Here is a 22,200-nt window from a genome sequence, read left to right as displayed (position 1 = left end):
TCTGTGGCCTCCCTGCCGAGGGGAGGATGTTTGAATTAAGCTCATCTCTGCATTCTCTGCTTGAGGTAATGTGGGTTCAAGAAGTTATCCCTACAGAACTGGGACTGAACCCTCATAGAAGTGTTTGTCACTAAATAAAACAAAACAAAACATAGCTAGTCAGGCCTAGTGACATACACCTGTAATCCTAGTACTCTGGGAGTCTGAATCAGGAGAATCACAAGTTCAAGCCCTGCCTGGGGAAATTAGTGATTTAGCTAGGACTGGGGAAATAGCTCAGGGTAGTTTTTGATACTCGGTGTGTATTTTGGACTTACAGCACAACTCAGATGCTCATGATACACACCTTGTAGGCTGTTACCCAAATGGGCAGTGCAGGGCTATTCCAAGGAAAGCAGAGGAGAAGACTCATACTGCAAGGTCCAGCAGGACAGCCATGGGGCCCCGTGTACTACACATGTAAGAAGAGGCAATGTGACTAAAAGAACAAGGTAGTAGTTCAACACCACAGCCCAGGTACACAGTGCTTGTATGGAACCAGGCAATGTCTGGTCAACTGACTAGTAAGCCATCTTAGAGCATCTTAACACTTAGAGCACTATCACCATGAGGTCCTCCCTGGAGCTGCCCCACTTCTGTGGCTAAGGAAACTGAGTAACAGTGTTCCTGTGAGTTGCCCAAGTTCGCACAGCTTTCAGGCTGTCACAGATAGGGTTTCTCCCTGCCGCTTTCCCACTGAGTAGCCTACAGCCTCATCTATAAAATAAGAATAATGTCAACACGCTTGTGAGGATTCATTGAAGTGATAAGAATCCAAAATTGGCACCTAGCATGGGGTTTGACCCAGAGAGAGAGAGCTGTATACACACTCAGTCTGGGGAAGGGTAAGATGGGGTCTGCGGTCACTGAGGAGGTACCCTGCAGCTGGACAGAGGGAGTCTGGACTTGGGAGCGAGCATGGAGAGGAGCAAAGACCAAAGTCAGAGCACAAAGCAGAGGACAGTGGCCTGGCATCTCAGTCCCATTCCCACGTGAGGCACCCCGAGGCTGTGCGCACCTGGAAAGCAAGAAAACATCGTTTTTTTTTCTGTGAATCTGCTTAAGATCATTTCTCACTAGCAATTTGGTGGAGTTGATATATTAACAGGCTAAATCTATTACAACAACATCCCACAGTCCTGACTAGAGCAGTGTTACTGATATCATCCATAGGGAAAGCCTCATGGTGAGTTATACAGTAATAAATCAGGTTCTTTGTGTCCTTTGGCAAATTGCTTAATTTCTCTGAGTTACCTCAGGTATACAATAAAAGGTTTGAATTAAATAATCTCTTAGATTTCTTCCAGCTAGAGAATTACACATACATTTAATATTTTACTTAGCCAAAAAGGCACAAGAATGAGCTACTATCAAAACATCTGGAGATGATGAGGACTGAAGTCGGACCTGTAATTGTCACCTGCACTGACACCTTTGCATGTCTCTTCTGGCTTAAGGCCCAGACTTGAAAAAGTTTCAAAACATATATCAGCCCTCAGAAAGGAACAATTTCAGTCCTGTTTCTGGATGGCAGAACTTCCCTGTGGTAACTCATGATCAGCCTTTTCTATTAGGGCATCTTTTCCTTTTCTTTCCTAAGTCATGAATTTCTGTCAACATTGATTGTAATTTTTATATATGTGGCATTTTAGGATCATTGTTATGACGAGCATTTTAAAGTTGAGGTAGATCAAAATAAATAAAATGCCTACAGATGCCTGGAATGCTGAGACAATCTGTGTCAGAAAAGAGAAAAATATTCGCAATTCTGTTCAAGCTCTAATTTACCTAAAAACGGCCCCAGTGACGTGTGCTTCATTCTCTATGCTGCTGGGCATTTTTGCCAGCAAATAAAAGAGTGGTTTAGTGTTTTCATTCTACTCAACTATCCCCTCCTTTATTTTCCCTGTTAAAGAATAATACAGACAAATGGGGCTTTAAAACTGATTAAGATTTGCGTGCTTCCTCTTTCCAAAGCAACATAGCCGACAGTCTGCTGGTGTAAGAAAGAATCAACAGGATCTCTCCAGACGGTGACACCCTTTAATATGGGAAGGCCCAGGAATACACAGATGCAGAGCACACAGTCTCAATCCCTCTACGGCCAGTAAAGGAGATGTACGCAGCAGCAGATTATTACAAAACAGTGAGACAAGGGATGAGGAGAGGTGCGATCATATATGGCTACAGCAGCACAGACAGTACCCTAGAGCTGATGAAGACTTTCCTTTTCCCTTTTGAAATTCCAAAGCATTCACATCCCATGATTGGATGCCAAAATTTAGGGTCAACCACTAGTATTAAACTAACACTGAGAATTCTGTATTTATGAATGCTTCATAGCATCTTTTTAGAATCCTACACTATATGTGGCCTTTCTCCTCATGGAGATGCTTGGTCCCACACACTGCCCGGGATTGCAGTTTCAACCTGACGTGTGCTCTTTTCTACCCACTTATCTCCAAGCTACTGGAGGGCAGGAATCATCTTAATTGCTTAGCTGCAATTACCCTGGCTATGCATCTCTCTCTCAGAATTCCATGTGTTTCTTGGACCAGTACGACTAACTCTGTCACACATTCCTCACAATGATCCTACAGAATATGTGCTAATTCCTTCACCATTTTACAGATGAGGAGACGGGAAGCACAGAAAGGTTAAGGATGACAATATCTGGTCCGAAGTCACATTGCTAACGAGAGGAGGAGCTACGCTGGAGATTCCTGCAGAGGGACACTGCATCTGCGGTCCCAGACTCTGTGCTATTACAAATGCTGTCACCAGTAGAAGCACCACGGTACAGTCAGGGAAATTGTCAGAGAAGAGAGGTGTTTGGAAGTTCTAGACAGCCGATTGAAGAGGTGGCGGAAGTTCCATTTCCTGACTCCCCAACAGGGGCTGGGGTTTGGAGGGCCGCTCTGGGTAAGAAACTTGGCTAGAAATTTCTCTCACTGCAGAGAACATATCCTAACTCTGCAAATCCACCACAATCGGGCAAACTGAGGGCAGAACCCAGTCTTCCGATGCATGCAGGTAAAAGCCCCGGCAGTGGACCTGGGCTTACGGAGTTCTCAACATGTAAACTGCGAATGTTTTTTCCTTTCTTTCACCCATGGCCAATTTTCTTAAATTAAAGAACATTTTAAAATGATGAGCATATGTTTTCCCCTTTCCTTTCTCTTTTTAAATTAACAAATACAGCATTATTGTTGAGCACCTAAATATCCTCCTTTGTTTTCATACCCTTCACACTGACCTCCTATCACCCAGCATAGAAGCAGTCTCAGCAAATATGGTTTATTCTCTTCCAGAGAAATGATCCTGGGCTAGGGGTGTAGTTCAGCAGTACAGCACTTGCTTACCACATGTTCAACCCCCAGCATCTTAAAAGAAAAAAAAATGTTCCAAGCATCTTAATCACTCTACAGTAGGAAAAGCAAATTGTTTGGTTCCTGCCGATTCTCCCTCGATAAGGGAGAATACCAAATCCTTTAAGTGTAAAAAGTTCATTTTCAAGAGTTTAAATTTTTTCTTATAAAACATTTTTCAGGACACCTACAGACCAAACTCCAGAAGTGATTCTCTGATTCACTGTCATAGACCTTTTCTGCAGAACAGCTTCCTTCCTTTGCTTCAGGACTCTGCTATAGTTCATATCTGAAGGACCATGTGCCAAGCCTTGGTCCCCAGCCCACATGCTGCTGTTGGGAGGTGCCGGAGCCTGTAGGAGGTGGGGGTGAGTGAGCGGAGTTCCGACATTGACTGCATTCTCTTAAAGAGCATATTAGGATCCCCACCCCTTTCTGATTCTTTCTTTTGCTTCCCGGCTGCCAGGAGGTGAACAGACCTCCAGCACTCATGTCTGCCGTAATGTACTGTTCTAGCACAGGCCCGGAGTGACAGAGTTAAGTGACCATGGACTGAAACCTCTGAAACCATGAGCCACAGTAAATCTTTCCTCCTTACAAGTTGTTTGTCTCTGTATTTTGTCCTGCAATGGGAAGTTGGGCCACACCTCTCCCAAACTAACTACAGGCCTGCTATCACAGCCTTATCTTCAGGCATCTGAAACTAATAGGTCTTGCTCACCCTTCTCTTGTTCAGAAGCAGTTGAAACCAGGCTCATGGGCAGCACCCTAGTGCCCCCAAAATGTCGCATCTGCTTTTGTTGCCAGGATCTGAGTCAGCTCTTGGCAGACACTGAACTCCAAGAGTTCTCCACACACCCTTCCAGTATGTGAGGCTGGCCCATTTTCATGGCTTGTTGCACCTCAGAGAAATTTAATCATTTGCTCTCCACCACAACAGCTGTCCCAGGAAGTTATAAGAAGACATTCCAAATTCCTAGTCAGTGTCTAACTCTTCATTCACAAAAAATGGCTTCAGTAGGTGAGCAAAATCTCTATGACAACAGCACCCACAAGAGTTTAACAGTCAACTGCAGGCCTAACGAATGCCATCTAACGTCATCTTTCCATACCTCTGAAGACTCATTTCCCTATCTCACCAGGTGAAGGAACAGCAATATTTAGCATCAGTATTCTTTCTACCACCTGTATTTTCCTCCCAAATCTCAATTTCACATGTGTATTATAGGAGGATCTATAGTTAAGCAGAAAAGTACTAACTATTTAAAACAGTTTAAGCAAAATTCAAATATGGCAGTCTCTAACGTGGTTTGCTTTTCTATGTTATGTTTACTGAAACAGCACAGTTTAAGTAAACAAGATGTACAGCAGCCATGTATAGAGAAATTCTTTGAAAGTACGAGTAGAATATGAATCTGTCATTTTTTGAAAAAGATTTTACTGCTTTTGAGTTTATGTGTCAGCTGGACTGGGCCATAGCATGCCAGGTCATTGGTTAAAAGTTATTTTGCAGTGTGTTTATGAGTGCTTTTGGGAGAAATTAGCTGTGACTTGATGGAGTAAGTAGATGACTCCTCCAGTATGGGTGGGCTCCATCCGACCCATGAAGAATCTGAATAGAACAAAATGGGAAGGGAGGCTGGATTTGTTGACTGCTTTATCTGGAAAGTTACTCTGTTCTTGTCCTTAGAGCTTATGATTTTCAGGCTTTCACGCTCAACCTGTGATCTCTCTTATTGACTCTTGGTTTTTAGGCCTTTGACCCATACCACTGGCTTTCCTGGGACTCCAGCTTTGGGAAAGTAGATCATGAGGTTTCTCTGCCTCCGTAATCTTGTGAAACAATGCCTTACATAAATGTCTTTCTCAGTAAATCTGTACCTCTCCTATTGGTTTTGTTTCCCTGGAGAATCTTCATAATACACCATGTGTGTTATTATTTTATTAGATTTTTGAATGGCTTAGACTCACTAAAAATGGGTTGGTCCAGGTTCTGCACCTCCTCAGAGCTTAGAAAAATGATATAGATAATCAGCTGCATACTTCTTACTATCTTTATGGACCATATGAAAAATGGGCTAAATAAAGCAAGGATAAGTAGGTGGTTTCTAAACTGACTGGAAGACCTCCCCTAAAGGACAAAAGTTGTCAGCTTCACTGTATCACCTGGAGGGGACTCTGGTTGTTGTGCTGGGTGAAGAGAGGGTGGCAGGCACACAACTCTGGCCAGTGGATGACCAGCCACTGGGTGGAGCAGACAGACGGAATAATGATGAAAAATGATCTTGACAGGTCAGAGCAATGAGCCGAATCTAACAAGATGAAATTAAACAAGGACAAATGTTAAATGCTTTTCTCAGGTCAGGGGGAAAATGGCATATAATCAGAATGGAGACAATATGACAACAGCAGGCACTTAACAAAACAAAACTAAACTAAACTAACAAACAAAAAAATACCAGCAATAATGAGTTTTTTAGGGCAAGTTTGTTTCCTGAACAAGGGATATGATTGCCCCATTATCCTCTGAGATTAATTGACCTTTGAAATTACATTCTTAGCACCCAAGTTTATTTCTATGGAAGACGGTACATCTTCTACCCTTAAGAATAACTTGTGAAAAAGCAAAGTAACTATCAGTAAGCTCTCTACTAACAGTTATTTTCATCACTTTCGTACTATTTTGCATCTTGCACACTACACAATAAAATGCTTGAACAGAATACAAGCAAGCCTAAGTATGACGAGCAGAGGAGGACCTGTACGAAGGCCAAGTAGACGTCGCCAGATTTCTTTGTAGACACTCTATTAATGAGCAATAGAATGGTATTTAAGAATTAGCCACAGAAGTGGTTTTTAAACATTTTAAACAGGATCAATAGTAGAAAGTACATTTAGTATTACCATCAAGTTCACATACACCAAGAATAAAACAAAGATAAAAGTTTAAAACAATAATATAATTACTATGTATGTCATACTTTTATTCTTTTTCTATTTATTTTTTTATTAACGACCTTGAACTACTAAATTGATTTTCCCATGGCATATCACCCAGATTGACAAACATTGAACTAAAGACATACTTAGTGGGGCTGTTTTGCTCCCAGTAATGCAATGCAATAGTTCTGTGTCTCCTAAACTATGTTAGTAGTTTATTAAAAAGTGAATTGAATTTTTATGTCCATTTTATTACTTTCATTCTTTTATTCTGGCTTGTTGAATTCTTTCGCTGTTGATTCTATTATTCCAAGTACGATCTGTCCATATCTGTATTGCATCATGTAAAAAGCTCCTGTATCTCTTTACCTGAGCAACTAAGGAAAATATTAAATTGGGTAGAACGAAGAACAGAAGGCGGGGACACATTTTAAGTATAGCTGTACAACAACTATGTTTACATATCTTCCCTGTTCTTTTCCAAGTAGTAAATTACAAATTCTCCAATCACACTGAACTCTATTTCATTTTTGTGCAATAAGTTGGAAGATCTTGTTCCATGAGTTGCTATGATCGAGTGAATCAGTGACTCTGACGTAGGGTGGTGAGCCTGAGGATCAAATGAGCAGGGCACGCTGAGCTCTGTAGACAGTGCTGGCCAAAGAGACTGGCGCTGACAGTGATGACAATGATACTGTTGCTGCTAGTGTGATAGTCCTTCCAGTTAGCAGTCCAGAAGCTAAAGTGATGAAAATATTCTGTGGTCTTGACCACTTTTCTTCAAGTGAACTCATACTGATTCCTAAAAACCACACAATTTTTTGTAAATCTTCTAATTCTTTTGAGTATTTCAAAGTATTTTTACATCAAGTTCACTTGTCTGTTGTTTCCTTTACCTTTGTTTTCTTTCTTTTTTTTTTTTAAAATCAGGATGTTCCCTTATCATGCTTTTCCATCTCTCACAGGTGCCTGTGTTTTCTGTGTCATTTGCAGGTTGCTTTGGGCCCTGGGCCATAAATCATGCCGCTGGAGACTGGAGCGAACCTGGAGAAGCTAGTCTAGTGTCTGATGGATTCTTTTCTCATCCATAAATGTTTTCAGGTTGGAGATTATTATTTTTGAAGAATAAACACAATGTAATGACCCCAGCAGCCTGGTCTTCCCACCATCTGTTAATACCACACTAATCTCATTCGCAAGTGGGCCTAGCTTTTTGTTCTCTTTATTCTGAAAAACCTCAGCATATTCCAGGGTTTGAGCTTCTTGATATTTAGGGAAGCACGTGATTTAACTTCCCTGGAACCAGACTTCTGGGCTTAAACTTCAGCCTTGCCTCTTACTAGCTGGGTAAGGCTGAACAAGTTTCCTCCCTTCTCTGTGCTTCAATTTTCTCATTTTAAAATGGAAAAAGACCTATTTCATAGAGCCCTTGTGAAGACCAAGCAAGCTGGATTCATGTAGCTATCATTATCTTTACCTGGAGCTTTCTAAAGGCCCTTGCTTTTGTTTGTTTCTTTTGTTTTCCCTCTTTGCAGGTTGTGTACAAGACTAAACTTCACAAAGTTTCCCAAATTTCTGAGTCTCTTGCCACCAAGATGAGGCTTTCTCTGAACTTTTTCAATACCTGTTTTTATAAAGGTTGGGATGTGTATCTAACCACACTGCTCTTATTTCCAGATCGACGTGCTGAGAAGACAGTTCCTTCTCTTCCAATTCCCATTTCTCCTGTCAGTCCTCCTCCATGAGTCCATTATCTGCGGTTCTTGGTCTTTCTTCTGATCTCTGAGCAATGAAACTACCAGCCAGGCAAGATGTATGACATGGTTAGCTGGCAGCCGAATGAAATTCAGCAGATGTTATAAAGTTGAATCGCTTTTGTATTATAACTTGCTCATTTCCACTGCTTTCAAACTTTCAAATAGTGATTATGGGTTGATGCTGAAGGTGACAGTAGTTCTATCTGGCAGCAAAACTGCTTGCCAAAGACCTAGGTAAATTATTTAAGGGTATCAGCATTGTGTTTCAATGTAATTCCTTGTCATTAGGAAAACAGAAAGTGACACCAAATGCACCAGGCACTTTCAGACACTGGAAATAAAAAGCCAAACAAAACAGAGCTCTGCCCTCAAGGAGCTTCCAAAGTACAATGGCACTAAAAGTCATCCAGGCTGTTTAAAATAGAAACCGTAGTGATGATTCTTTCGCATACTCATGCCTGATAGGAAATGCTGTCTTCCAGTTGTCAAATTTTTAAAACATCTGTCACCCACCAGCTGCCCACCAGGTTAGTGACTATGGCATGTGAACAGCCTCCAAGTAAGTCTGGAGGGAGACACCGGTAACTCTGAGCCATGCCCTTCCCCTCCACACAGAAAGGTTGATAAGTCAAGAAGGAAGTGGATATAAAATTGACAATAAAGGCACCTTGGAGAGGAATGCCTGGACTATTTAGGAGTGATGGAGTAAGAAATGGGAACTGTAGAGTCTTAAAGCTGATTTCTGGGTGAGAAAGAAGATTAATTCTGGGTAAGTTTCACTTCACTAAAGGGAAAGGAATGATAGTAACAAGAATAATTGTATTAAAAGTCTCCACTATTTATTAATAAAAATGGTTTTTATATTTTCTGGCCGATGGCTTAACCTGGTTTTCCTTTCAGCAAAAACAATACTTTTATTCTCTGAACAGGCAAAATGGACTCATGTAGGAAAACAGTTCTAATCATGAAAATGTTGCCCATTCTCACTCTCTCACCCATTGTCTATTTTAAGTTATTTAAAGAGATGTTTCCTTTTTCCCCCTGAAATTCAATCACAATATGACATTTTGGCCAAGGTCTTCCATATCTTTTGACATCTTGGACATTTTCTTCAGTGCAAGGGATCAGTTTTAAAGAAAGTTGTTGTTGTTTTTTTTAATGTATTTTCCTTAAGTTTTGTAGTAAACTGACAAATGATGAGCAAGAGAGAAACTACAAGTAAACTTGAGAAATAAAATGTATTCAACATGAAACACAAAGCCCGATCTGGTTGAGTTTAAAATGACTGTACAGCAATTTGAAGCAAGCCCCAGGTGTGCTCAGTCGGGAGTGCAGTGTTTGTGCAAGTGGGCTGTTAGGGAGTGGAGTCCAGGGAAAGTCCTAAGTACACATGGGAGAGAGGTACAGGGGAGGGGCTAAAGACATGGCGTGTTAGCTAACCAATATCTGAGAAAATCAACTTGGAGGAGGAAAGTTTATTTTGACTCATGATTTCAGAGGTTTTAGTCTATTGTCACCTGGCTCTACAATTTCTAGGCCTGTAGTGTGCCCGATCATCACGGCAGGAAAAGGATGGTGGGACCAAGCCGCTCACTTCATGGCATCCAGGGGGCAATGAAAATAAAAGGAAAGGGGCTGGGATCCCAAGAATACCTTGGAGAACCCCCCTCCCCAATGACTTAACTTCCACTAGATCCCACCATCTCCCTATGGCACCACAGGCTGGCAAACAAACCTTTAATACAGGGCCTCTGGGGGGCACGCAAGATCAAAATCATAACGCATTCGAGAAGAAACACCTAATTACTTCAGTGGTTATTAAATATCCAAGTAAACAAGCTAGTAACAAAGGATGATAGATTGAGTCAGAGTTGAGCCAGGGAGGAAAAGGTGATTCCGATTGATACACAGCTCACCCCTTTTCTCTGCGGTGTGCTTTTCAGGCCTGAAGACACAGCTGAGAGTTGCTGGGGAACAGCCTGTTGAGTAGTAATTAGGATTAGGGAGGCTCTGGGGGAAAGGCAAATTCTAAGAGAAAATGCTAGTCTCGCAAACAGTGCCTGTGGATACAGCCAAGGGGCATCTCTCTAGCTTTGCCCAGTGTGTAAAAGGCCAAGGCTGCCTGTTGTGTCGGCTGCCGATTGATCTTCCCTGTCACACCCAAGTAGAGCAGTAACAAATCACTGTCAGCAACATCATCTTTGAATGTGGAGGACAGCAGTCTATGCACATCTTGGGACCTTCTTCTTTTCCACTACTGGGAGGATGAACAGGAGGGAAAATTGATTTATTGATTAAATGCATGCTAGGAGTGAAGGAGCCCAGCACTTAAGCGCTTGACCAAATAGCAGAGCAGTTACTCCAGTTGCAGCGACGTCCCAGCTGACACAGGCCAAGCCACTTAACCTCTCTGCCTCAGGTTTCCTCATCCGGAAAAGAGGGCCTTGTTCCATAGCATGAGGGGACTGTGCAGGTTCATTCAGTAGGCTGATGAAGTCAGGGCGGTGGGGGATTGATCCCAAGTGGCTCTTCTGCTGCACTCGTGTGGGGAAATGGCTCAGCAATTTGTGTCTGCACTGGTGCCAGAGGAACAATGGAGGGGTGTGACACAGGCTGAGCCCAAAGTAGCAGGATTAGAGGAAAGAAAAATGCAAACTGAAAGACCAGGTCTCACTGATGGCACATCCTTGAGCAGGACAGGCACACACTGACTTCCTCAGGATACAGATACTTGTAAATGGTCTTGAATACACTGAAAAGCAAGTCATATAACCCCACTGCAACAAAGGGCTGTTCCGAATGTAATACATTCTGTGTTTCTGAACAGTATTTTGCACAGAGTTTGGTTCTGAATTACATCAATGATTCTGTGAACATCTCTTCAGTTTTGTGGGTAGAGTATGTGTCTGTTTGGCTTGAGACAATGTTTACCTGGTCTATAAAAAGGTTGCTCTCTCTGCATGTTTCTTTCAATCCAGAAATACCTTAACTGGGAATGTGTAAATTAACTTGCAACAGCAAAAGCAAATCAAACCATCTATCCAGACCTCTTTCTGAAAAAATGAAGAAATCAGTCACTATTTTTCTTTGGTCTAATGTAGAGATTAAGACACCAGGAACAATCTTAACAGAGAAAGAATTCATTTTTCAATACTATAAATAAAAATCTATTTTTGAGACCTGATGCTTCTATGTTTTATGGAGGGCTAACAGGCATAATGCAAAGAATATGGTTAACATATCATGAATTGATCTTATGTCAACTCGGCTAGGTCACAATACCCAGATATTTAGTTGGACATTATTCCCTATACTGCTGTGAGGGTATGTTCCAGAAGAAATTAACACTTCAATAAACAGACTTGGAGTGAAGTAGACTCCCCTCCTTCTTGTAGGTGAACCCCAGATCTTAACAGAAAAACATGGACTTTCTTTGTGGAAGACGGAATTCTTTTAGTAGATGCTTACAGATTCCAACTCTTCCAGCTAGTTACCTATCCAGATGTTGGATTTGCCAAGCCTCCAGTTGAGTCAATTCCTTGAGATATATCCCTCTTTATACACATCCCATCGCTGTTCTTCTGGCGAGGCATGATTAGTACACATACATAGGTCATCAAGCTTCACCAATGTTTCTGAGTCCGTAAAAGGACACTTTCCTGAAAACTCAAAGTAAACCATGGTCACATGACTCACTTCTTGTAAGCAAAAGCAGATAAAGGCCAGGGAGTGATTCCCTATGCCCCTCCCGTGGCAGCAAGGCTGGAGTCACACAGAGATGGTGGGAACATCAGGGACTGCCCCCAAGCCTGGGCCACAGGTGACCACTGTGGACAAGGAGCACCAGTGAAAATCCTATGTAGTTTCAAGCCACTGAGATGTGGAAATTGCCTGTGATATACCACTGGGGAAGAAAATGTCCCATGTCCTAGTAACATTATTCAACTGTACACATTACAAATCTTAAATTTTTTCAAGTTCAATCACTTCTATTTGATGTAAATGCTTGGGCTACTATATGCATGCAATGGTAATAAAATTTGACCTGAAATTACTTTTATGTAAACTTTTCACAATTGGCCTCTTTGTTTTGTGGCACCAGGGATCAAACTTGAGCTTGCAAGGCAGATGTGGTGCTGCTGAGCTAAATCCCCAGCCCCTGGGCCTCTCCTTTCATTCATTAATTGGTATAATATTTTATCAAACCCAACTCCATTTCAGTATAAACTTTGGAATTAACAGAGCTCAAAGACATGAATAATTTTGTAAAGTAGGCCTTGAAAACTAGTTTATTCCAACTATTCCACTGTTTTACAATTTAACTAAGTTCTAGAATATGTCCGTATTTCTATCTGCTTTTACTCTCAAATTACTAAGGAAAGAAAATCCTTCTATGCCGCAGATGAATCAGTCTTCCAGCTCTGTGAAGTAGAGGGGGGAAAACGTATAGAGATGGGAGACTGAACCACATGGGCCTGTGAAGAAATAAAATAAATGGAAATTGAACTTCAAAATTATCCAGTCGTTTCTCTGGAACTTCAACATACGTACAATTGAGATTCTCAAACTCCCCTGATTTTGAACCAAATAAAAGATATGGAGTCTGTTTTCCCCATAAGTATCCACACTTACAAGTGAATTAACTCTCCACTGTTTATGGAAGGCACATCTTAAATTACTTTACTATCCCCCATAAGGCACAGCCTACAACTGTTGTTCAGTACATCGGAAACTGATTCCACCACCTTTTCAGATCCCTACTCCTCGGCACCTCCTCCATCTTCTAAAGGAAGTAGGCAGAGAGGAACAGAGCACGGGTCAGTTGGGGCTACCTCCACTGTTGTCCTACAAAGCACTTACCACTACCTGCTCTTGTGGCTTGCCCCTCCTTCCTCAGGTATCTGAGCTCTAATGGTGTCAAGGCTGGTCGGGCAACAATGGACACACGGTCACACTGCCATGCACTGGGTACCAACAGGCAGCAGCTACCAGAATTAAAGTAGTTGCTGGACACAGACCCGAGAGGTCAACCCCAACCCTGCAACTCTAACGGGTCTGGCTCCAGTGACCAGGGGCAACCTTACCAAAGGCAGTTAGAGGCATTCTGCTAAGTAAGAGCCTCCTAAAACAAGGTCAGGGAGAAATGCAGCTTGTCTTGCTCTCACGAATTTCTACTTGGGGAGGAAAATAAAAAATAATGGTCACAGGATTTGTGAGATCTGCCTCTAAATGCAAAAGTGAGCTACAATTCTGGAAGATTTTTTGCCACAAGGAAGAGGTCCAGGCAAAGATGGCTGTGACTGCAGTGAGGGAACAGACTAGATGTTCATCCTCAAATGCTAGTGAGATCCTCTTAGTATGATTATCCAAGACAATACTCCCCTAAGAGAATGCTCTTTTGGGTGCAGGTGTGTACATATGCGGGATAGGGATTGAACTCAGGGCCTTTGCACTGAGATATATTCCTAGCCTTTTTTATTTTCTATTTCTCTGAATCAGGGTCTTTCTAAGTTTCTATTTTTATGAACTAGATTACAGCCTCCAGGATGACAAGCCTTACACACCCAGTCAATGCTTAAGAAAATCCCTTAATCATTTGGTACTATTTGCCACATAATTAAAAACTCCCAGCATGTATTATATACTGTCTAGAAAAGAGACTCAAGATGTAAACCATTTCTCAGTAACATTCCCTCTTTGAATGCTGAGATGAGAACATAAAAATCAGACCACATGTCTGCCATCTGTATTTGTACTTGTCAACAGCTCTGTTTTGGGATAAACAGTTTTGAAGCAAGAATCAATTCAACTTGTTGGAAGATTAGCCAAGGAATAGCTCAAAGACCAAAACAGAATGTGAAGTCAGATAGTCTACAAATCAAGCACAATTCTGTTTCCCACTAAACATTCTGTTTTGTCACAGCCCAGGAGAAAGAACGCGGCAGCCAGGGCTTGAGGGCAGAGTTGGGAAGAATACATTTGCTCATGTGCAAAATTCTTCAACCCAGAACAAATGTCTTTGCTACAGTCCAACTGGAAATCATTCACTGACCTCTAGGAGACTACAGTTAAAAAAAAGTAATTTTAGCATTTACACTTTGTTTCATGGTTCTACTACATGAAGGTACACACTAGGGACAACTTGCACCGGTCCAAGTGCATAATACAGACCTTTATTACCATAAAAATGGTAGCATTTCCCAAAGTCAATCTTGATTAAAAGCAGTTCCATGGATGAAAACACTACTCTAGTATAGAGCTATTAAACTGGAGAGATGGCAAGGGGAAAATAAAGACTTATGTGCTGTCAGGCAGGTCAGGGAAGAAGTTAGTAAAAACAGGATGCTTCCGAGGGGTGGGAGACAACGGCTGATGTGAATGAATGAAGGGATGCAGGAACCTGGCAGCTTCACATACTCTACAAAACAAATGAGAGCATGAGCGCTCTACTTGGAGGGACATCCATTTTCTCCCTAAAAGAAGTCATTTATAAGAGCAAATTGGTGATTTGTACTTACAGACTGGACCCTTTTCAAGCCCCTGTCAAGAAGTGATAAATTATTGAAGCATAGCATAAAGTGTTTTATTTTCAGTGTGCACACAGTGAAGCTTTGTGAAATGTTTCCATTCACCTTTCCCAAATTATTAATTAAAAAACAATTTTTGCAATTACACTCTGATCTTTAAAATAAAACAAGACAAATGCCACATATACCTTTCCAGAACCAATAACACCCCTTCCCCTCCTCCTATATCCCTCTATCAGGCAACTGCTTCAAATCACACCCCTGGCCCCTGAAACGGAGATTCTGCTAGATTGGCGGGGGGAGCAAGGCCAGCACAATGTTTGCACCGTCTGGTGTCCATTCAGCCACAGCACCCAGATATATTTATTGTTCATAGAGACAACTTAAAACTGTTCACAGAATAAAGCAGGGTGCTGAAAAGCTCATTAATAAATTTGCAAAACTCTCTGCAGGAGTCATGTAATGTGGAAGAGCTGCCCTGTGCCAAGCAAGAAGAAAGGCTAGACAAAGTCACACTTGAATACAGCTGATTTTAGAGAAAGGCTTCCCCAAAGTTACTTGCTAGTAGCTCCTTCCCAAGCACAGCTGAGAAACCTAAATGAGTTTACAAATAAGGGCTCTGCTTTCAAAGAAATGACTGCTACAGATCCACAGGAGTGGCTCCTCATCTCCTGTGTGCACAGAGATTAACACTGATACCAATGCTCCTGAAAGGGAGCAAGACCATTAAAAAAGTCTAATTTCACAGGAGTTGTAGTATGGTGATTGCTCACAGGAAAATTTTCACCTAACCATACAGTCAGTCTTCAAAATCTCCCCAACTCAACTGAGATTACCACTTCTTTCACGGAACTGCCATTGTTACAGTCCCAATTCTATTTTCTGTCTAGGTGGCTGAATCAGGAGCTGACATTCCAGCCTCATGGCCCCTTTTTATAGCTTCAGACTGAAGCTGGATGCTTTCATAGAACATTTTACCCACCCCAAGTTTCTGTGTGGTGCATAGATGGGGAGTAGGAGGAGGAGGATAACTGGGAACGATTCTAGAACATTTTATTTTATGCCCAGGTATGCGCCATTTTAGTCAGCTGAATAAGTAAAGCATAAGACACTGCCTGAACCTTAAGTTAAACAATCTTGTAGGAAGAAATGGATTTTGGTATTTTTTTATTCTTTTAGCATTCTGTATACTGACACAGATGTAAAACAAAATGACTGAAAGTTAAATGTGAAAAACTTTTTATAATTCAGTCCATAATTTTATACATTTACCTTACTCACACGTCAGTGAAAAATCACCAACTATTATGAAGGCAAGACAACTTACATCACAAAAGAACCAAAAAATAGAAAACATTTCATAAAAAATATATTCCAACTATGAAAAGAATTGCTTCCTTGGGGTCATCACATCCTTCTCTTCTGCGTACTTATGTATAATACTGAAAAGACAAAAACAAAAAAATTTTTAATAACTGCTTTTAAGAGTCATAGTAGCAAGTTTTAAAAGCAAATGGATTTTGGCCTGGCAGCTCTGCAAATTTAAAAGGAATTCTCATATTACACAATTAATTCTGGGACTACTGTTTGACTAGTCTTATGAATCTAAACCCGGATTTGATGTCCTATTACTGTATCTAAACTTGTCTATGAATCTGATTGGCTTTACAAATTGTGCCCGGGAATTCAAATGAAATAAAACAAAGGCAAAAGTCCCTAAAACCTATGAATGCTTTATACTTAGACACATCATTAAGAATAAATAGCATGTGTTTCTCCATCTCAATATGAATTCTGAATTTGCTGTTTAGCTTTTAAATTTTAACAAGATAAACAAAAATTGAGAAATATTTTAAAAGTGATACCAAAGTCCTTATTCTGAGCTCCCTGTCAAGAGTCTCAAACTCTGTTATTACCCAAAGCTTTACTTTAACTAGTCCTTATTGTGACCATCAAACTGAACTCAGAAGGACAAGTAGTACATGAGAACAGGATGAAATTAGATGATCAGATCACTGTTTAAGCTTTCACCAGAGGTGCAACTCCTCTCCCATCCCCAGGCACACTCAGATTCTCATGTTTATTCAAAGGGAACATTAAGAGATGTCTTGATCAAAAAAAGCCAGCACAGATAATCAAATGAGTTGGGATCTTCTTTAAGAGCCAAAGACATGAACTGGGGAGTCTACAGACAAATGTTACTGATTACTGTATGGAAAAGAAAACATCACAATACCAGGAAAGATGTTCCAGGGAAACTTCCAACTCCTAGTATAAGGTGCATGTGAAAGGAAGACCCTGTCAACCTGGCATGACAGGTGCCATCAGTCTTAAAATAAGGCAAGACAGTAACATTTCTTAGTAAAAGGAGAAAGTTAAATAAGAACAATGTGAAAAATACAGGACGAATGTTGGGAAGGACTTAAAAACAAGCAAAAGATGTATAAAGATATGATATGAAGAAATATGGTACTGACAGTTTATACTAAAAAGATCCAACTGTTAAGGGGCTGAAAAGCCCCTTACTCAGAATTAAAGAAATCAATAAAAATCTGAATTCAAGAATCCCAGGGCTTTGCGGTGGTGGTGGTGGGGTGATCAAAAAGTGGGAACTGATAGATAATTCCTATAATTTTGATATCTACCCTTTCCTGCCAAAATTTAAATATGACTTTGATAATTTGTTTTGAAATGAAGTGATTTAAAAATAATCACAGTAATTATACCATTGTATTAGCGGTTAAAAAGCCGCATAACTTTAAAACCATTCCTATTTTGCCATTTTTTTGTCAAATTAAAAAATACAAAGTTAAGTGTCAAATTATGTCGATTAAAGATATTGGGGAAGGAATGTCCATTCTTACTTCTGAGTCTACTCTGAGGGAAGAGAATACGTGTGGGGGAAATGAAATAAATGATTTAAGAGAACAGGGTTCTACATTAGCAAAACAATGGTCCTCAACACATCAGTACAGGGAGGGAAACTGAATTTTTAGTTCCACGGAAAATTCCATTTCCCATCTAAAAAAGAATGATCACACTGAAGATCTGTGATACACATACCTACAAAACAAAACAAAAACACTAAACTAAAACCAAACTTTTAAGTGATCTATAAAACTCTCTAGTGTCTCTGATTACAAACAAAAACACTTATTTTGAATAGTGTAAAACCAGAGTGAGAAATATTACCATTGTTTCCTCGAATAAATGCATCCCCATACTTATTCTTCAGTTGTCCATTTACATACTCTTCTGTCTGCTCCAGGGCTATATTCATGTAGCCATCCAGGCAAGCCAGGACCCCTGGAGACAAATTTCGTTAAAACAACATATAGAGTAATTTACAGGGTATATCTTAGAACTGATAATCTCTTTATTCATTCACCCTTAGATGAGTAACATAAAAATTCACACTGTAAACAAAACCCAAAAGAGTTATATACAAAATGAGTCTTTAGTCTGTGCCAGTCTGAAGGCAGGCTAGGAAATGCATAATGTGAAAGTAGTCACGCACTCACTACAACAGAACAGGCAACGAATGTCACTTTTTCTTGGTATGTATGAGCACCACAGCAACTGTCAATGCCTTCACGAAAGTAAAAGAATAAGAATATTCCAACTGAAATGCCATTATCTGGAAGCTAAAGACAGGAGTGGGCAATTATGAATGGACAAATGATCTTCGGTTCCAGCGGCATTTCTTACTTTAGCCACTAAGTGAAATAAGGGTTTGGCAGATTTATTTCACTCTTTCACAACATCTACTGCAGCAGACAAATGTACTCCAGGGTTAAGAGGAAGTCTCCACAATCTGTTAAAATAATAGAAGAGGAGACAGCAGGTGCTCCTGAAAGAACATCTCAAAGCTGTGACTCACAGGGAAGAGCAGCTTGAGAATGCCGGGCAACATATTGCATTGTAACACATCCGTTCTGTTTTGTTACAGTAGAATATCTTCAAAGCGAAACTAATAGAGAAAAATGGCTAAAAACATTCCAGGGAGCTTTCAAGGAAACACTTTTGAGTGAATCACTTTAATTGTGTTACAATGGTATAAATTTTGCAAAATTTGACCAGATGATTATTTTTTCAAAAGATGAAACTCTGTAAGCCTCTAACTCTCAGTTAAAGTGTTATTTTCTAGGGAGTGGGGAGAAACTAAAAAAAAAAAAACATTCTACATATTAAATTCGATTAACTGATTTGAGTCAATAGTTTCATTTAAAGTCTTAACTTCATTAATATGCTCCTCACTCTCTGCCTCTGCCCCCATTATCCTCTAAACAAAAAAGTTTCTTTTCAAAATTGTGTTTGTGTAAGGAGAGCACAAGACATTAACCTAACGAAATTCTGTGAGAAGCAGTAAACTTCCAAAGAACCAGAATGGACCATGAACTACAAAGAATAATTATTTCCTACCAAAACAAAGCTTAAGATACAACTTTATAGTTTGCTTCCTGCTGTACTATCTTACATTTAAATCACAATCATAAATGACTAAGAAAATTTAAAACATGATATACAAATATGTATAAAAACAGAATTGGAAGGATTGTTTCAAAATGTTCAACTTTTAATCAAAATATCTATTCTCATAGCAAAGGCTGAAAAAGAAAAGCCCACCTGCCCAGAGGTAGGTTATAATTCCACCCTTCTATAGAAAAATTAGTATAAAAAGAAGAAAAGTAAGCCTCTTTTCCAAAGGTACAGAGAAACTGCTACAAAGATATTAATTTCTTTAAAAAATTATTTAACCACAAAATAAGCACATTCTTTTATTTAGTAAGGCTCTCTAGCTAATGTAAAACATTTTGCTCAACAGTATAGAAACTAAGAACACATAAAAGAAGAAAAATTACAGTTATTATCTATGAGAAAGGCTGTTCGGCCTCATTAGTGAACAAAGAAAACATAAATAAAATGCTATTACTTTTGCCAATTACGTTGGAAACGATAAGCAAACGCCAACATAAAGGCTGAGTAAGAACATAGATAATAAATCAATAAATCCAAAACATAATGGACGGCTACGTGGCATACACTGAAATCCTAGTTCTGTGTTTTTATGCTAATGACATAATTGGGCAAGTGCTGAAGATCTAGGCAAAAAAGCATGGTTATTTATAACAAGAACAAAGATAAACACAAGTATATATTAATAGGAGACTGATTAAAACAAAACTTTAATATAGTCACATCAGGGATTACTATGTAGCCACTGACAGATACATTATCACAGAACTAAATGTATTGAGTGTAATAAAATATAAAACCAGGTTGCATATATAGCTGATTCCATTTATGTAAAAGTAAGTGTATATAGAGAAAGAAAGTGTATATAGAGAAAGTCACAACTCATAAGGAAGATTATCTCTACAAGGTAGAATTTAGAGACATTTTGCTTTTTTCCCATATTTCTCCATTATTTGTCCTGAATTTCTAATAATAACAATTAAACTTTCATAAAGAAAAACATTTTTTCCTAAAGAATTCAGACAAAAAAAAGGTTAAAAGAGCTGATCTCTCCAATAAAATAGGTACTAAGACAGATAAGACAGATACTAAACACAATGACACCAATATCATATACTCAAATCTGTACTTCCTTAGGGCTCATCAAAGTTCACAGGTAAGAAAGAAGGGAATGGAATGAATATGAGAAAATGAAAACAAAATCTTTGTAAATGGGGAGGGTTGGAGGGGTTGAAGGAGGGCAGGGGAATGGGAAAAAAATAGGAACCAAGATAGACTATGTAAAGGTGCAAATTTCCAATGATGAATGTCATTATATTGTATAACTAAAATGTACCAATAAAATTAATTTTTTTAAAAAAGCAATATGCAAGACTTTATATCTCAGTATTAAGTACAAATCCATTTCTAACATAAAAACCAAATTAAATGGGTAATGTTATTAATGTCAAAAAACTAAAGCAGTAAAGCACAAACATTTCTTACAAGGTCTGAGTCAAGTCTGAGTTTGAATCCTAGCTCTTCTCTTACTAGGTAGGGACATCAACAGATTCCAAAGCATTTGTGTGAAGATAAAAATGAAAATCAACTTATAGTTGATAACTAACACATAATGGATACATTGTAAGCTCTCAGTAAAATTAAGTCTGCATTGTGGAAAGAAGAAAATGATCAAGAGATTACTATAATTAATTATTCGGAAAAAGAGACCAAGAAAAGGCCATAAAACTTTGCTGATGAATTACTTGCGATTATATAGATATACCTGCAAAATATTCCAAGTAATTTATGAAGCTTAATTTTGGAAGATTAAGGATTTAATCTCTTAATCTCTTAAGAGATTAAGTAACTCTTAAGAAATGGAATCTGATGATATTCCTTTCATAAAGTTAATGTCAGAGCCTCTTAAGCAATATTCTCTACAAGAACAGAAAGGCATCTTTGGATACCCGACACATCACACAAGTTGTTCGGTTCATACTGTAAACCAACACTGTCTAAATAGGTGTTTGCTAATCTTGAACGCAACTGTAAAGACACACGCTGCTGGCCAACATGTTCTTCAGTACTCAGTTATTTATACTAGATGACTGGGAATCTCTGGCTATTATCAGACAGCTTAGGTATATACAATCTCAGAGACAGAAGACAGAATTCTCACAAATAATACTGGAAGTCAGAAGCACAAACTGCTATCAGCATTTTTTTTTCATAGAAGGAATCATTTCAAAGGTAGAAAAAGATAGATATGAAAACATCGATCAATACTTTTTTGTCTATTGGGTACATTTACACATTAATGAAAACCACTAAGTTATATTTACTTATTTAGTTACACCAGTGAGGATAAAACTTGAAAATATTACCTCGATAATCCACTCCTGAATTTAATTTGACCACAACTGGCCTTCCGATGATTTGCTTTAAGAAGTCACTAGGGGTTTGTTTCCGTAGACTCATTTTAACAATCCTAATCAGAAATATGGAAGAGAGCAATAAATGTAAAGACAAAAGTTAATTATTCAACAAAAAACCTTGAAGCTTTTAACGTTTACAGGACATCAACTGTGAAAGGACTATGTATTAAGGCTCAGTTATTACTGTTATTCCACTAGTACTCCCTGAAAGCTAATGTATCAGCGCTTACCGTGAAGCAGACACTAAGCTAAGCACTTCACACGCACTGTCTCATTCAGGCCCCACAACCCCCACAGCAGAGCCTGGCTGGCAGAGTCCTGAATTCACAACAGCTACGCCCCTCACTTGTCTCTACTGTCTCACACACGGTCAGCACACCCGCTACAACCACTGCCATCTCCACCATCTAATGCACACCCACTTTATGCTGAGCACACTATTAAGATCTTTGTAAACAGTATCACATTTAATTGAATCTTTCTAATAACCCGACAGTGGTGGTGGTGGGGTCTAGCCTCATTTTGCTGATGAAAATAAAGGCACAGAAAGAATAAACAATTTGCCTCCAAATATAATGAAACCAACATAATGGAACATTCAAGTTCAAATCAGTCCTATATACTACAAAGTGTAGACAAACTTAAGAACTGATGTCTAAATTATATATATATATAT

General features: G+C 39.4%; 1 protein-coding gene across 3 annotated transcripts in view; it reads right to left on the bottom strand.

Annotated features, from left to right (window-relative positions):
* Window positions 1–14,689: 14,689 nt before the first annotated feature.
* Window positions 14,690–22,200, bottom strand: part of Lsm6 (LSM6 homolog, U6 small nuclear RNA and mRNA degradation associated) — a 14,128-nt gene continuing 6,617 nt past the window's right edge. For all 3 annotated transcript variants that reach the window (XM_010610926.3, XM_010610927.3, XM_010610929.3), the window contains 3 exons: window positions 21,474–21,577; window positions 17,824–17,937; window positions 14,690–16,073 (listed from right to left, as the gene is read on the bottom strand). In XM_010610926.3, the coding sequence (XP_010609228.1) occupies window positions 16,039–16,073; window positions 17,824–17,937; window positions 21,474–21,577 (253 nt within the window). In that variant the 3' untranslated portion in view covers window positions 14,690–16,038. The remainder of the gene's footprint in view (window positions 16,074–17,823; window positions 17,938–21,473; window positions 21,578–22,200) is intronic.

The sequence above is a fragment of the Fukomys damarensis genome, unplaced genomic scaffold, assembly GCF_012274545.1.
Source record: "Fukomys damarensis isolate Sample0158 unplaced genomic scaffold, DMR_v1.0_HiC HiC_scaffold_38, whole genome shotgun sequence".
NCBI classification, from domain to species: Eukaryota; Metazoa; Chordata; class Mammalia; order Rodentia; family Bathyergidae; genus Fukomys; species Fukomys damarensis.
This window is presented reverse-complemented; position numbering and strand designations above follow the sequence as displayed.